Genomic DNA, 15999 nt, shown 5'->3' with positions numbered 1-15999 from the left:
GTTTTGTGGTGTCTGTGGCTGAGATACTTGTTTTCAATTTCCAGATTTATTTAGTTTTTTGTTACGATACATTGTGGAGAAGGGGCCCCACCGAGTCTGCGCCGACCAGTGACCCCCACACACTTACATTATCCTGCACACTCTGAGGACAATTTACAATTTTACAAAGCCAATGCGCCTACAAACCTGCACGTCTTTGGAGTGTGGGAGGAAACTGGAGCACCCGGAGAAAACCCACGCAGGTCACAGGGTGAACGTACAAAATCCGTACAGAGAGCACCCGGACATAACACACACAGGTCACAGGGAGAACGTACAAACTCCGTACAGAAAGCACCTGGACATAACCCACACAGGTCACAGGGAGAGTGGACAAACTCAGTATGGACAGCACCCGGACAAAACCCAGGCAGGTCACAGGGAGAACGTACAAACTCCGTACAGAGAGCACCCGGACAAAACCCAGGCAGGTCACAGGGAGAACGTACAAACTCCGTACAGTCAGGATCTCTGGCGCTGTAACTCTACTGTTGCCGCCCTGATTTAATTAACTGAATTTATTGTAGATTGTAGTGTCGTGCGGTGCAACATTTTTTGATTCTATATTTTTCTGCTCCATCACATCTTATATTTACTGCTCTGGGAATCGTTTATAATGAAGACATAAATGTAGAATTTTTATTCTGTTATCAAACGAAAAATTGATATCCACATTAAATTAGATTGCCTCGTTTGAGCTGAAATTACTCATAATGTACAAAAATATATTTCGTTTTTCAACCTCGGTTATCATTATAGTTCAGACAGGTTCTGTATCTTACACTGTACATTAATATAACGGAAGCCACATACAAAGATCAGATACCAACCCCCAGCAACCAGCGGAAGAATCACATCACTCAATTTAACAGTGTTAATTTCGGAAATTTGGAATAACATATTTTCAAGGCTCTGTGATTTTGTTGTCCATGGGGTAGATTAAACTATCAAGCAAAGTGCAAACAAAGCATTTCTATCTGGATCTGGAATGGAGGTGTTGGGTGATAACTTCAATGTTCGCAACTGAAGGCCACATCTGTCAAGGAAATACAGAATCATGTTTTTTTTTAACCACGCCACACCACAACATACGTCTGGAAGAAGTGATGAGAGGAGGGTCAGTTCTGTGCTGGGGAGAAGGGTAGGGGTTCGAGGTGACTGTGATGCCTCTGGATCCTCTGCAATAGTTGTCGTGCCACAGGGACAAACTCCGACTCCCAGCAAACTTTGTGCTGCTCCACGAGTTGCTCGTCCGAACCATTCGTCTCCAAGTCCAAGGCTATTCCTTCGTCTGAGGAACAAAAGAGCGGGATGAGTAAAGAAGCCGGCTTTTAGAAAAAGGAAAGGAACTCCTCATCGGGTATTTTAAAGCAAAATCAAGTTTGATGTTATGTCAGGTAAACAAAAGCAACTTATCTCTGTGGCAAACGGAGAGCGCAAGATGGAAAATGTTGCAAAAACAAATGATAGTACATAGAACAGTACGGCACAAGAACAGACCTTTCAGCCCACAATATTGGTGCCGAACATGATGCCAAAAGGCCAAGACCATGGGCTGGCGCTAGAGACCCGGGTTCGATCCCGACTACGGGTGCTGTCTGTACGGAGTTTGTACCTTCTTCCCTGTGACTGCGTGGGTTTTCCCCGGGTGCTCCGGTTTCCTCCCACATTCCAAATAGATATAGGTTTGTAGAACAATTTGCTTTGGTGACGATTGTAAATTGTCCCCATTGTGTATGATAATGCTAGTGCATGGGGATGGCTGGTCGGCATGAACTCAATGGGCCGAAGGGCCTGTTTCCGCGCTGTATCTCTAAATTAAACTCTGCCTCCACATGATCCATATTCCTCCATACTTTGCATATTTTGTGTTTAAAATCGTGAGAGGAATAGATGCACAGTCTCTTGCCCAGAGTAGGTGAATCAGAGGTAATAAGACCAGAGGTAATAGGCTTAAGGTGAAGGGGGAAACATTTAATAGGAATCTGAGGTGCTGCCTTTTCCCACAAAGGGTGGTGGGTGTATGGAACAAGCTGCCAGAGGAGGTAGTTGAGGCAGGGACTACGCTGGATCACTCTATAATGCTATAAACCTCCTCTGCGCCCTTTCCAGAGCCTCCAATTCCTTCCTGCAATGGGGCAACCAGAACTGCACACAATAGTTCATGTTTCACCAATTAATACTGCACTGCTCCCTATTCAAGGATAGCAGGGAGTTCCGCAGAATTATTTACTCTCTTCTCACTTTTATGATTTACAAATGATTAAATACTAAGTAGTTTCATCTCAACTAGGGCCAGAGCCAGTTTCCCGGTGGAGAGATTCAAAGGATAGGTTGGGGTGTGTTTGCGCTAAATTAAACACAAATATACTTTAGCTACCAGGATGGGAAAATCATATCAAATACTAGAGGGCATAGCTCTATGGTCATAGTCATACAGTGTGGAAACAGGCCCTTCGGCCCAACTTGCCCACACTGGCCAACAATGTCCCATCTACATTCAGTCTAAAGAAGGGTCTCGACCTGAAACGTCACCAATTCCTTCTCTCCATAGATGTGGCCTCACCTGCTGAGTTTCTCCAGCATTTTTTGTCTACCTTCGATTTTTTTCAGCATCCGCAGTTTTTTCTTAAACAAGCTATCCCATCTACAATGGTTCCACCTGCCTGCATTTGGCCCGAATCCCTCTAAACCTGTACTAATCATTTACCTGTCTTGATGTTTCTTAAACATTGCAATAATACCTGTCTCAACTACCTCCTCCGGCAGCTCGCTCCATACATCTTGTCTGTACCCGTTCCAACTTGACAACATTCCTGTATCACGGTGCCCAGTACTGAACACAACACTGTAAATGCGGCCTCACCGACGTCTGATACAACTGCAACATGACCTCCCAACTTCTATACCCAATACTCTGACTGATGAAGGCCGATGTGAGAGGAGCAAAGTATAAAGGAGATGTGCTGAGCAAGTTTAACAGGGGGTGTTGAGTGCTTGGCACGGGCTGCCAGGGGTGGCGGAGGCAGATACGATCATGGCATTTAAGAGGCTTTAGATAGGCAAATGGATATGCAAGGAATGGAGGGATATGGAGAGATGGAGTTGGCTTCATGTTCAGCACAGACAGTGGGCTGAAGGGCCTGCTCTTGTGCTGTACTGTTCTACATCCAAAATTAGCAGGGGACGGGCGACCCGAATGTTGTGGGAGAATAGAGGAAGGCGGCGCAGAAAGTAGTGTGAGTGCTAGCACCAGAATAGGGAGCAGTATTAGTTGGTAATACTGCACTGTTCTGGCTGCTGCACTATAGGGAAGATGCAACTGCACTGGACAGGCCCTTGAGCCTGGCCAACTGGCCACTCACCACGATGCTGTCTGCGTTGGAGCCCCTCAATTATAAGGAGAGATCGAAGTTTATTTTAGAACCAAGGAATTGCAGATGGTGGCTCGTTTAGTTTAGTTTATTGCCACATCTACCAAGGTACAGTCAGGGGTGGAAATCGCGACCAAAACATGGGGGGGACACAACACACACACACGGGAGGCTTCAGCCGTGGGCCCTGTGAACGGTAACATCGGGAGCTGACCTGGTTGATGACCGACTCAGAACTCCAGCAACAGCAGCTTCGTCCGCCCAGAATCGTGGGGCTTCAATCGGCCCATTCGCGGGGCCTTTCATCGCCTGGCGCGGCTTAAAATCGGCTGCGGGATCTTCCATCGCCCGGCGGGGGCTTCAACATCGGGAGCCTCGATCACCTTGATGCAGCAGTTTGACCGCGGGGTGATGGAAGATCCCGCGGCCGATTTTAAGCCGCGCTGGGCGATGAAAGGCCCCGCGAACGGGCCGATTAAAGCTCCGCTCTATGATCTTTGCTCCACCAGGACGTCTCCCTCCTCCAATCACAGCGTTCTATCGTCGGTCCCACCCCCCAACTTCCGCCTCTGACCGACACCTTCCTCCTCCAATCATCGCGCGGAATCATCATGTCCCCCCCACTGCCTGCTGACTGACGTCTCTCTCGTCCAATCGCCGCCCTCGATCATCAGTCCCACCCCCACTGTCTCGCGGAAAGCCGAGATTTTTAATAGATTTTTATCACCGAATTTCTAAATTACAGAACATGGGGGGGGATTGTCCCCCACCTCTCAAAACATGGGGGGGACGTGTGTGTGTGTCCCTCCTCCCCCCCGATTTCCGCCCATGGGTACAGTGAAAAGTTTTTGTGTCGCGTGCACGGTGGAGCAGCGGTATAGTTGGTGCCTCACAGCGCCAGTGACCCGGGTTCAATCCCGACTACGGGTGCTGTCTGTTCCGAGTTTGTACCTTCTCCCCGTGACCGCGTGGGTTTTCCCCGCGTCCCGCAGTTTCCTCCCACACTCTAAAGACGTGCAGATTTGCGGAGTTAATTGGCTTCGGTAAAAATTGTAAATGCTCCCCCGTGTGTGTGTGTGTAGGATAGTGCCACAGTGTATGGGGATCGTAGGTCGGCGCGGACTCGGTGGGCCGAAGGGCCTTTTTATCCGGGCTGTTTAAGAAGGAACTGCAGATGCTGGAAAATCGAAGGTACACAAAAATGCTGGAGAAACTCAGCGGGTGCAGCAGCATCTATGGAGCGAAGGAAATAGGCAACGTTTCGGGACGAAACGTTGCCTATTTCCTTCGCTCCATAGATGCTGCTGCACCCGCTGAGTTTCTCCAGCATTTTTGTGCACCTTCTTTTTCCGGGCAGTATCACTAAAGCAAACTAAACACCAGTCGGTGAAAAGATTATACATGACTACAGTGTAGGATAAAGGGAATTACGTTTAGTGCAAGATAAACAAATATAGCCATCGCAGGCAACATCTCTTTTCCATTTGCTATGACTTCTCATTGAACCTTTTGTACCTAAATATGCAGACAGGAGTTCCAATAGTTCCCCAGTCTCCTCTTCGCCAAAGCACAATGCAGCGATCGTTATTTTCTCACTGTAGTTCCAAAGTGTTTTGCAGACAAGACTGGCCAGTTGCCAGTCAGTGAGTCCAAAGTCTCTCAAGCAGTCAATCAACCTGAATCAAGAAAAAAACAGTGCTTAAAAACAAGGGCGTTGTGGAATAGACTGTAGAGCAGTACAGCTCAGGAACAGGACCTTGGGCCCACAGTCCATATCCCTCCATTCCCTGCATATCCATGAGCCCATCCAACTGTTTGTGAGATAGAAACATAGACAATAGGTGCAGGAGTAGGCCATTCGGCCCTTTGAGCCTGCACCGCCATTCAATATGATCATGGCTGATCATCCAACTCAGTATCCTGTACCTGCCTTCTCTCCATACCCCCTGATCCCTTTAGCCACAAGGGCCACATCTAACTCCCTCTTAAATATAGCCAATGAACTGGCCTCAACTACCTTCTGTGGCAGAGAATTCCACAGATTCACCACTCTCTGTGTGAAAAATGTTTTACTCATCTCGGTCCTAAAAGATTTCCCCCTTATCCTTAAACTGTGACTCTATCCTTGTTCTGGACTTCCCCAACATCGGGAACAATCTTCCTGCATCTAGCCTGTCCAACCCCTTAAGAATGTTGTAAGTTTCTATAAGATCCCCCCTCAATCTTCTAAATTCTAGCGAGTACAAGCTGAGTCTATCCAGTCTTTCTTCATATGAAAGTCCTGACATCCCAGGAATCAGTCTGGTGAACCTTCTCTGTACTCCCTCTACGGCAAGAATGTCTTTCCTCAGATTAGGAGACCAAAACTGTACGCAATACTCCAGGTGTGGTCTCACCAAGACCCTGTACAACTGCAGTAGAACCTCCCTGCTCCTATAGTCAAATCCTTTTGCTATGAATGCTAACATACCATTCGCTTTCTTCACTGCCTGCATGACTACTTACCATGACACCCAGGTCTCGTTGCATCTCCCCTTTTCCTAATCGGCCACCATTCAGAGAATAGTCTACTTTCCTGTTCTTGCCACCAAAGTGGATAACCTCACATTTATCCACTCTAAACCAGTATATGCAGTTCCTTCCTATACTTTGTTTTACATCAATTGGTACATTGTTCATAAAATTTGAAAATGTGCATATTGAACCTTGATGTTAAGGCGGCACGGTGGCGCAGCGGTAGAGTTGCTGCCTTACAGCGCCAGAGTCCCGGGTTCCATCCTGACGACGGATGCTCCGGTTTCCTCCCACACTTCAAAGACGTGCAGGTTTATAGGTTAATTGGCTTTGGTAAAAATTGTAAAAATCGTCTCTTATGTATTGGATTGTGCCAGTGTACGGGGTGATCGCTGGTCGACACGGGCTTGGTGGGCCGAGGGGCCTGTTTCCGCGCTGTATCTCTAAACTAGACTAACCTAAACGCTGAGCTCAGAAGTAAGACTGCAAAGTCGTTTACCGCCATTCATTATTCATTTTACTGGGGTGGAGAATTGAGGCTTTAAACTTACTTTTTGATCCCTCCATCCTGTTTCAAAATGGGGCGCTTGCTTTTGTCAACGGTAAGGTTTATAAGTACTCCACAGGCAGCGAAACAGACATCTTGATGCTTGGCATCCAGTAGTGTGATCATGAATTTGTCCACTGAGGAGAAAAATAATTTTAAGTGACATATTTTTATATGATTTTGCTAATTATTAATGCCATGTAATTTAGAAAGTCCACGGCTCCGAGATGGCGCCCAGGCCAGGCGACTCTTTTTGTGGTGGTTACAAGAGTGGGTCTGCAATCATGCATTACAACCCCTCCACTCTTTTAAACAACGGCAGATTCACGTTATTTCCTTCATCAGGTGTCATGTATCTGTAGATAGACACAAAAAAGCTGGAGTAGCTCAGCGGGACAGGCAGCACCTCTGGAGAGAAGGAATGGATGATGTTTCGGCTCCAGATCCTTCTTCAGACTGGTTACACGACTTTTTCGGCTACTGCCGGCAACCGTCACAGGACGCCGAAAATGTTCAACATGTTGAAAATTCAGCAGCGACCAGAAAGACTCTACGACTCTTTGGGTGACTGAGGAGACTACACACGACTATACAGCTATATTTAAGAGGGAGTTAGATGTGGCCCTTGTGGCTAAAGGGATCAGGGGGTATGGAGAGAAGGCAGGTACAGGATACTGAGTTGGATGATCAGCCATGATCATATTGAATGGCGGTGCTGGCTCGAAGGGCCGAATGGCCTACTCCTGCACCTATGTTCTATGTTTCTATGTTTCTATGTTTACAGGCGACACCCTGGCGACATGTCACGGGGTGAAGCCTGTATGGTCGTGAGTAGTCGCCCAAAGAGTCGTACCTTGTTCTGGTCGCTGCTGGATTTTCAACATGTTGGAAATATTCGGAGCCCTGCTGCAACAATGATGGGTGCCGGCAATCACCGAAATAATCGCATAAGTGGGACAGGCCCAATAGGGATACGAGAGATGTAGACGGTGATGTGGAGAGATAAAGAACAATGAATGAAAGATATGCAAAAACGTAAGGATGATAAAGGAAACAGGCCATTGTGAGCTGTTTGTAGGGTGAAAATTAGAAGCTGGTGTGACTTGGTTGGAGGATGGAATGCCGGGGTTACCTGAAGTGAGAGAAATCATGTATCTGTACACTGTGGACGGCTTGATTGTAATCATATATTGTCTTCCCGCGGGCTGGTTAGCATGCAATGAAAAGCTTTTCACTGTAACCTCGGTACACGTGACAATAAACTAAACTAAAGTACCTCTGTCTTAAAAGAGAAATTAGTAAAAGACTCTATCATCAATCTATGGGGTGGAAGATTGCAACCTTCACGTGGTCCGCCCTGTTTCGACTAATGCAATCAACTAGACGTGCACAAACAGAAGATCAAATAGAACAAGTTGTCATACAACTTTAAGCTGTGCATGCCACACGAAAGAAGAAGAAGCTCCATCTATTATCTATGGCATCTCCCAAAAATGCTTCATAGCCAAAGAACCAGAATTTAAACAGGTTTTTTTGTAAACAAGTACAATAACTTGCATGTGACAACAAGCTGCAAAGTGTTTTGTTAGGCAGACAAAAGTGCTGGAGAAACTCAGCGGGTGCAGCAGCATCTATGGAGCGAAGGAAATAGGCAACGTTTCGGGCCGAAACCCTTCTTCAGACTGATGGGGGATGGGGGGTGGCGGGGAGAAGAAAGGAAAAAGGAGGAGGAGGAGCCCAAGGGCTGAGAGATGGGAGGAGACAGCCCGAGGGCTGAGGAAGGGGAGGAGACAGCAAGGGCTAACAAAATTGGGAGAATTCAATGTTCATGCCCGCAGGATGCAGACTCCCTAATACAAAAAAAGTGTTTTGTTATGTTTTCCATGGTTAATATTTACTCAGAAACATTCTGCATATGAAATGGAATACTTTATTGTCACGTGCCACCAGGCACAGTGAGATTCCCTGCTTGCAAACACAACGTATACAAATAGCAGCCACCCACGACGCTGTCAAAGTTTCAGCTCCCGCTTTTGTTCCCCCACCCCCAAAGTGGATCCCCCACACCGGGTCCCCATTGTCCTTTGTTCTCCCCCCTCCCCAATTGTCCACTGCTCTCCCCCTCCCCTCCCCCCCCCCTCACAGCGGTCCCTCCACGCCGGATCCTCCATTGTTCTTCTCCCCCTCACTGTGGTCCTCCACGCTCTCATTGAGGCTTCACCACCACCGAGGCCCACCGACCAGGACTCCGACCCGTGAGGCCCGGCTCCTCCGTCCGACTCGCGAGTCCCCGGCCCGGGCTTGTACACGCCGATCCAGAAGGCATCGAGACCGCGGCGCCTCGATAAAGGCCTCCAGCCGCGTTCCCAGTCCCCGTCGGGAAGCCTTTGTGCATATCTTTATATGCTGGGGAAATGCTGGAGTAACTCAGTGGGTCAGGCAGCTTCTCTGCAGGAAAGAAATAGGTGACGTTTCGGATCGAGACCCTTCATTAGTCTGATGAAGGGTATCAACCCGAAACGTCACCTATTCCTTTTCTCCACAGATGCTGCCTGACCCGCTGAGTTACTCCAGCATTTTGTATCCATCTTCGAGGTAGATGGTAGGTCCCGTTGGTGATAGGATGGTTGTTGCCTGAAAACAGCTGTGAAGAAACTGCACCTAAATCTGAAAGAAACTGTCCCATTTCTATGCTGAGAGAATGGAGCAGCTGGGCTTGTACACTCTGGAGTTTAGAAGGATGAGAGGGTATCTCATTGAAACATATAAGATTGTTAAGGGCTTGGACACACTAGAGGCAGGAAACATGTTCCCGATGTTGGGGGAGTCCAGAACCAGGGACCACAGTTTAAGAATAAGGGGTAAGCCATTTAAAACGGAGACGAGGAAACACTTTTTCTCACAGAGAGTGGTGAGTCTGTGGAATTCTCTGCCTCAGAGGGCGGTGGAGGCCGGTTCTCTGGATGCTTTCAAGAGAGAGCTAGATAGGGCTCTTAAAAATAGTGGAGTCAGGGGATATGGGGAGAAGGCAGGAACGGGGTACTGATTGGGGATGATCAGCCATGATCACATTGAATGGCGGTGCTGGCTCGAAGGGCCAAATGGCCTACTCCTGCACCTATTGTCTATTGTCATTGATCGAAGGTAGACACAAAATGCTGGAGGAACTCAGCGGGACAGGCAGCATCTCTGGCGAGAAGGAATGGGTGACGTTTCGGGTCGAATCTTCTTATCAATCTCCGGTTACAAAAATAAATGCGCTAGTTGAGTTTAAAATGTTGAGACATGCAAACTAATGCCGCAAACTCAAACAAAGCATCGCCTAGCATTACACTGTTGCACAACAATCTAAACGATGTGCGCAAGAGCTGAAATGGGTCTTTTAACTTAGAATCTGTCTCACGGCAAGATTGCCAGCATCAGAGCCAAGCTGGCTTTCAAGTAACTCCTGGAAAAGGCTCCATCCTGTCCGAGCCACTTTGTATGAATTGGAAACTACTCCTACCTCAGGAGAATACTACTCCTACCTCAGCAGAAGGCATTAAAACGATACTTCCGTTTCTGAAACCTTGAACAATGATGCTGCTCGGTAGGTTATGTGTGAATTAAAAGATCTGAGCGTGTATTCCAATTGAAATCCGATTGCATTCTTTTCAATAGGTCATCTTAAAACAATGATCCAAAAAAAGTAGTGTGAAATTCTGTAATGATAGGCAGACAAGGTTCATGCCTGGTACGGCTTTGTTGAAATCTCTAGAGACAACAAACTAAACTCTCCTTCCTTGGCACTAAACTTACTAATCAACAGACGAGACTTTGAAGAATAGAGGGATGTTGAGAACATAGACTATAGACTGACGTCTATTACAAACCCACTGACTCCTACAACTATCTCAACTATACTTCTCCCCACCCTGCTTCCTGCAAAGACTCTATCCCCTACTCCCAAATTCCTCCGTCTACACCGCATCTGCGCACAAGGTGAGGTGTTCCGTGCTAGAACATCCAAGATGTCCTCATTCTTTAGGGAACGGGGGTTCCCCTCTCCCATCATAGATGAGGCCCTCACTCGTGTCTCCTTGGTACCCCGCAGCTCTGCCCTTGCGCCCCCCTCTCCCCTAATAGAGACAGAGTCCCCCTAGTTCTTACCTTCCACCCCATCAGCTGTCGCATACAACGCATAATCCTCCAAACTTTCCATCACCTCCCACGGGATCCCACCACCATCCACATTTTCCCATCTCCACCCCATTTCTCTCCGCAACTCCCTGGTAAACTCATTCCTTCCCACCCAAACCACCCCCTCCCCAGCTACCTTCCCCTGCAACCGCAGAAGTTGCAACACCTGTCCCTATACCTCCTCCCTCGACTCTGTCCAGGGACCCCGACAGTCCTTTCAGGTTAGGCAGAGGTTCACTTGCACCTCCTCCAACCTCATCTACTGTATCCGTTGTTCAAGATGTGGACTCTTATACATCGGCGAGACCAAACGCAGACTGGGCGATCGTTTCGCGGAACACCTTCGCTCAGCCCGCGTGAACCAACCTGATCTCCCGGTTGCTGGACACTTTAATTCTCCTTCCCATTTCTACACTAACCTTTCTGTCCTCGGTCTCCTCCATTGTCAGAGTGAGGCTAAACGCAAATTGGAGGAACAGCATCTCATATTTCGCTTGGGCAGCTTACAGCCCAGTGGTGTGAATATTGATTTCTCTCACTTCAGGTAGTCCCGGCATTCCCTCTCTCTCTCTATCCCTCCCCCACCCAAGTCGCACTAGCGTCTCATTTTTACCCTACGAACAGCTTACAATGGCTTGTTTCCTTTATCATCATTACTTTTTTGCATATCTTTCATTCATTGTTCTTTATCTCTCCACATCACCATCCATATTTCTCGTTTCCCTTATCCCTAACCAGTCTGAAGAAGGGTCTCGACCCGAAACGTCACCCATTCCTTCTCTCCAGAGATGCTGCCTGTCCCGCTGAGTTACTCCAGCTTTTTGTGTCTATCTTCGGTTTAAACCAGCATCTGCAGTTCCTTCTTACACATAGCAAAATCCAGCACAGGAACAGGCCCTTTGACAGGCAATGCCTGTGTCAAACATGAAGCCAAGATCAGTTAATCTCATCTGCCTGCATGTGATGCATATCCCTCCATATCCATGTGCCTATCGAGTCATATACAGTGTGGAAACAGGCCCTTCGGCCCAACATGCCCACTCCGACCAACATGTCTCATCTACAACAGTCCCACTTGCCTGTATTTGGCCCATATGCCTCTAAACCTGTCCTATCCATGTATCAGTCTAAATGTTGTGATAGTAACTGCCTCAACTACCTCTTCTGCCAGCTCTTTCCATACATCCACCACCCTAATTAAATGCTACTATCGTATCTGCCTTCACCAACACCCCTGGCAGCGCATTCCAGGCACCCACCACCCTCTGTGTAAAAAACAACTTGCCCCGCACATCTCCTTTAAACGTTGCCCGTTTAACTTTGAAGTTATGCCCTCGGGACTTTGACATTTCCATCCCGGGAAGAAGGGTCTGTTTCCACACTGTATCTCTAAAGTCTACAGATATATTCTCATTACCATTTTTCTGTACAATGAAGTCACGGATCTCCTTGGATCGAGAGAGATTACCAAAGACCCGGGCTCCTTCCAGAATTGCATCCATGCTGTTACACAGCAGAAGTTTCATCATTACTGAAAAGGGAAATAAATTAAGATCGTGGTTACTGATAGAGGACTTCAATTGCAACATTGATATTTAGTTTAGAGATACAGCACGGAAACACGTCCTTCAGCCCCACCCAGTCCGTGCCGACCAGCGATCCCCACACATTAAAACCCCTGTCCCACGGTACGAGTTCATTCCAAGAGTTCTCCCGAGTTTGCCCTGATTCAAACACGGAGATTTACGGTAATGGCCACTCGTCAGTACTCGGGGCTCTCGTGGACATTTTTCAACGTGTTGAATAATCTTCACGAGTCTTCCCGTGCTTACCTGCCGTTAGCGAGTCTTCCCGAGTACCTGCCGTTAGTGTTACGAGCCGCTAGGAGACGTCCCCGAGCTCCGACGTACCCGCTACGTTAATTCTCCGTGCTTACCACAAGAGCTCTTGAATGAACTCGTACCGTGGGACAGGGTTATTACACTATCCTACACACATTAGGGGCATTTTACAATTATACCAAGCTAATTAACCTTCAAACCTGTACGTCATTGGCGTGTGGGAGGAAATCGGAGATCTCGGAGAAAACCCACGCAGGTTAGAAGGAGAACGGACAAACCCGTACCAGATAAGCACCCGAGGTCAGGATTGAACCTGGGTCTCTGGCGCTGTAAGGCAGCAACTCTACCGCTGCACCACTAGATGCTGGTTTAAACCAAGGCATAACTGTTGGAGTTCCAGTCCTTTCAGTTGAGGCAGAGATTCATTTGCACCTACTCTAACCTCATCTACTGTATCCGTTGTTCCAGGTGTGGATTCGTATACATCGCTGAGACCAAGCGCAGGCTCAACGATCGTTTAGCAGAACACCTTCGCTCAGTGCGCCTGGACTGATCTCCCATTTACCAAACCACTTCAACACCATCCCATTCCCACACTGACCTTTCTGTCCTAGACCTCCTCCATTGTCACCAGTGACCCAAACACAAATTGGAGGAACAGCACCTCATATTTCGCTTGGGCAACTTACAGCCCAGAATATTGATTTCTCTAACTTCAAGTAACCCCTGCATTCCCTCTCTCTCCATCCAAGTCATACCAGCTTCAAAGTTATCTTGTGGAGACTCATTCTCACCTAGCCTCATCCACTGAATTACTGCAACATTTTGTGTCTACCCACAGCAAACAATGGCCTGTTTCCTGAATCATCATTACTTTTTTGCATATCTTTCATTCATTTGTAGGAAGGAACTGCAGATGACGGTTTAAACCAAAGATAGACTCAAAATGCTGGAGTAACTCAGCGGGATAGGCAGCATCTCTGGAGAGAAGGAATGGGCGACGTTTGTGGGTTAGAATGAGTTACAGATAATGGGACTCAACAAGACGACTTTGAAGCTGGTATGACGGAACCAGTCTGAAGAAATGTTTTGACCCAAAACGTCAGCCTTTCCTTCTCTCCAGAGATGCTGCCTGTCCCGCTGAGTTACTCCAGCATTTTGTGTCTATCTTATTTTATTCATTTGTTCTACATCTCTCTACATCACCATCTACATCCGTCGTTTCCCTTTCCCCTGTCTGAAGAAGGGTCTTGACCCGAAACGTCACCCATTCCTTTTCTCCAGAGATGCTGCCTGACCCGCTGAGTTACTCCAGCTTTTTGTGTCTATCTTCTTTATAGGGTAGGTAGACAAAAGTGCTGGAGAAACTCAACGGGTGCAGCATCATCTAAGGAGCGAAGGAAATAGGCAACGTTTTGGGCCAAAACCCTTCTTCAGACTGATGTAGGGTGGGGGAAGGGATGGGGAGAAGAACGGAAAAAAGGAAAAAGGTTGAGGAGGAGCCGGAGGGCTGAGGGCGAGCTGGGAAGGGGAGGAGACAGCAAGGGTGCAGACTGCCCAAGACTGACCAAATGAGGTGCTGCTCCTCCAATTTACGGTGGGACTCACTCTGGCCATGGAGGAGGCCCAGGACAGAAAGGTCGGATTCAGAATGGGAGGGGGAGTTGAAGTGCTGAGCCAACGGGAGATCAGGTTAGTTAATGCGGACCGAGCGGAGGTGTTCGGCGAAGCGATCGCCAAGCCTACGCTTGATCTCACCGTTGTAGACCAGCTGATATCTAGAGCAGCGGATGCAAAAGATGAAGTTAGCGGAGATGCAGGTGAACCTCTGTTGCACCTGGAACGACTGCTTGGGTGGAGTCGAGGGGGGAGGTAAAGCGACAGGTGTAGCATCTCTTGCGGTTGCAAGGGAAAGTGCCCGGGGAGAGGGTGGTGCGGGAGGGAAGGGAAGAATTGATTTTCCAGCATCTGCAGTTCCTTCTTAAATTCTTTATAGGGTAGTTGTGCAAGGTAGTGTCATCTGCAATTGAAATGGTGTTCACCTCGATGGAACATAGAACAGTACAGCACAGGATTGGGCCCTATGGCCCACAATGTTTGTGCCGACAATCAGACAACTTGAAGTGCCTTTTAATTCTGACAGAAAGCACAGTGATAGATGGAGCCACACTAGAGTAATGGACATACATTCTGCGATATGCAGCTGCCTGGTCCTGATAGCAGATTTCTTGACTTGATAGTAAGACAGGTTATTAATTGTTGCGGCCGCATTCATCATCAGCTCTTCACATTCTTCAACCTTGTTTGATTCTAGTTGCAAAACAAAAATTATAAAATATGGTTATGATTTGTTCTAAACAATCGAGAAATTGCCCTCAATCTTAAAGGGCCTGTCCCACTTACGCGATTTTTTCGGCGACTGCCGGCACCCGTCATAGTCGCAAGCAGGTCGCCAAAATTTTTCAAAATGTTGAAAATCCAGCGGTGACCAGAAGAAGGTGTGACTCTTTGGGTGACTACTCACGACCATATAGGCGACGTGTCGCGTAATGACAAAACGTATAGAAACGTACATAATTCTTAAGGGGTTGGACAGGCTAGATGCAAGAAGATTGTTCCCGATGTTGGGGAAGTCCAGAACAAGGGGTCACAGTTTAAGGATAAGGGGGACCGAGATGAGAATTTTTGGACCGAGATGAGAATTTTTGGACCGAGATGAGAATTTTTTTTTCCACACAGAGAGTGGTGAATCTGTAGAATTCTCTGCCACAGAAAGTAGTTGAGGCCAGTTCATTGGCTATATTTAAGAGGGAGTTAGATGTGGCCCTTATGGCTAAAGGGATCAGGGGGTATGGAGAGAAGGCAGGTACAGGATACTGAGTTGGATGATCACCATGATCATATTGAATGGCGGTGCAGGCTCGAAGGGCCGAATGGCCTACTCCTGCACCTATTTTCTATGTTTCTATGTTTCTATGTTTCTATGTTTCTATAAATCACATAAGTGGGACAGGCCTACAGACCTGCAGACTCCTACAAACTTCATATCTGGAGACAGAAGGAACAGGATCTTGAACAAAACACAAAGTGCTGGCAGAACTTAATTAGGGCTACTTCAGAGTACATCGTGCAAACAGGCCCTTCGTGCCACCGAGTCCACGCTGACCACCGATCACCCCGTACACTAGTTCTATCCTACACACTAGGGACAGTTTACAGAAACCAATTAACCTACAAATCTGTACGTCTTCGGAAACCAGAGCACCCGGAGAAAACCAACGCGGTCACAGGGAGAAGTTACAAACTCCATACAGACAGCACCCATAGTCAGGATCAAACCCGGGTCTCTGGCATTGTAAGGCAGCAGATCTACCACTGCGCCACCATGCCGCCCTAAGGTCCAAGTTTGAAGAAAGGTTCCATCCCAAAAGATCATCTGTCCATACCCTCTACAGGTGCTGCCTGACCTGCTGAAGTCACCAGCACTTTGTGTGTAGACCTAGAA

General features: G+C 47.7%; 1 protein-coding gene across 1 annotated transcript in view; it reads right to left on the bottom strand.

Moving 5' to 3' along the window:
* Window positions 1-653: 653 nt before the first annotated feature.
* Window positions 654-15999, bottom strand: part of armc2 (armadillo repeat containing 2) — a 100642-nt gene continuing 85296 nt past the window's right edge. The window contains exons 14-18 of the mRNA XM_033021967.1: window positions 14682-14804; window positions 12071-12184; window positions 6479-6611; window positions 4929-5089; window positions 654-1330 (exon numbers count right to left, since the gene is read on the bottom strand). Of these exons, the coding sequence (XP_032877858.1) occupies window positions 1158-1330; window positions 4929-5089; window positions 6479-6611; window positions 12071-12184; window positions 14682-14804 (704 nt within the window). The 3' untranslated portion in view covers window positions 654-1157. The remainder of the gene's footprint in view (window positions 1331-4928; window positions 5090-6478; window positions 6612-12070; window positions 12185-14681; window positions 14805-15999) is intronic.

Source organism: Amblyraja radiata, chromosome 5 (assembly GCF_010909765.2).
Source record: "Amblyraja radiata isolate CabotCenter1 chromosome 5, sAmbRad1.1.pri, whole genome shotgun sequence".
Lineage (NCBI taxonomy): Eukaryota > Metazoa > Chordata > Chondrichthyes > Rajiformes > Rajidae > Amblyraja > Amblyraja radiata.
This window is presented reverse-complemented; position numbering and strand designations above follow the sequence as displayed.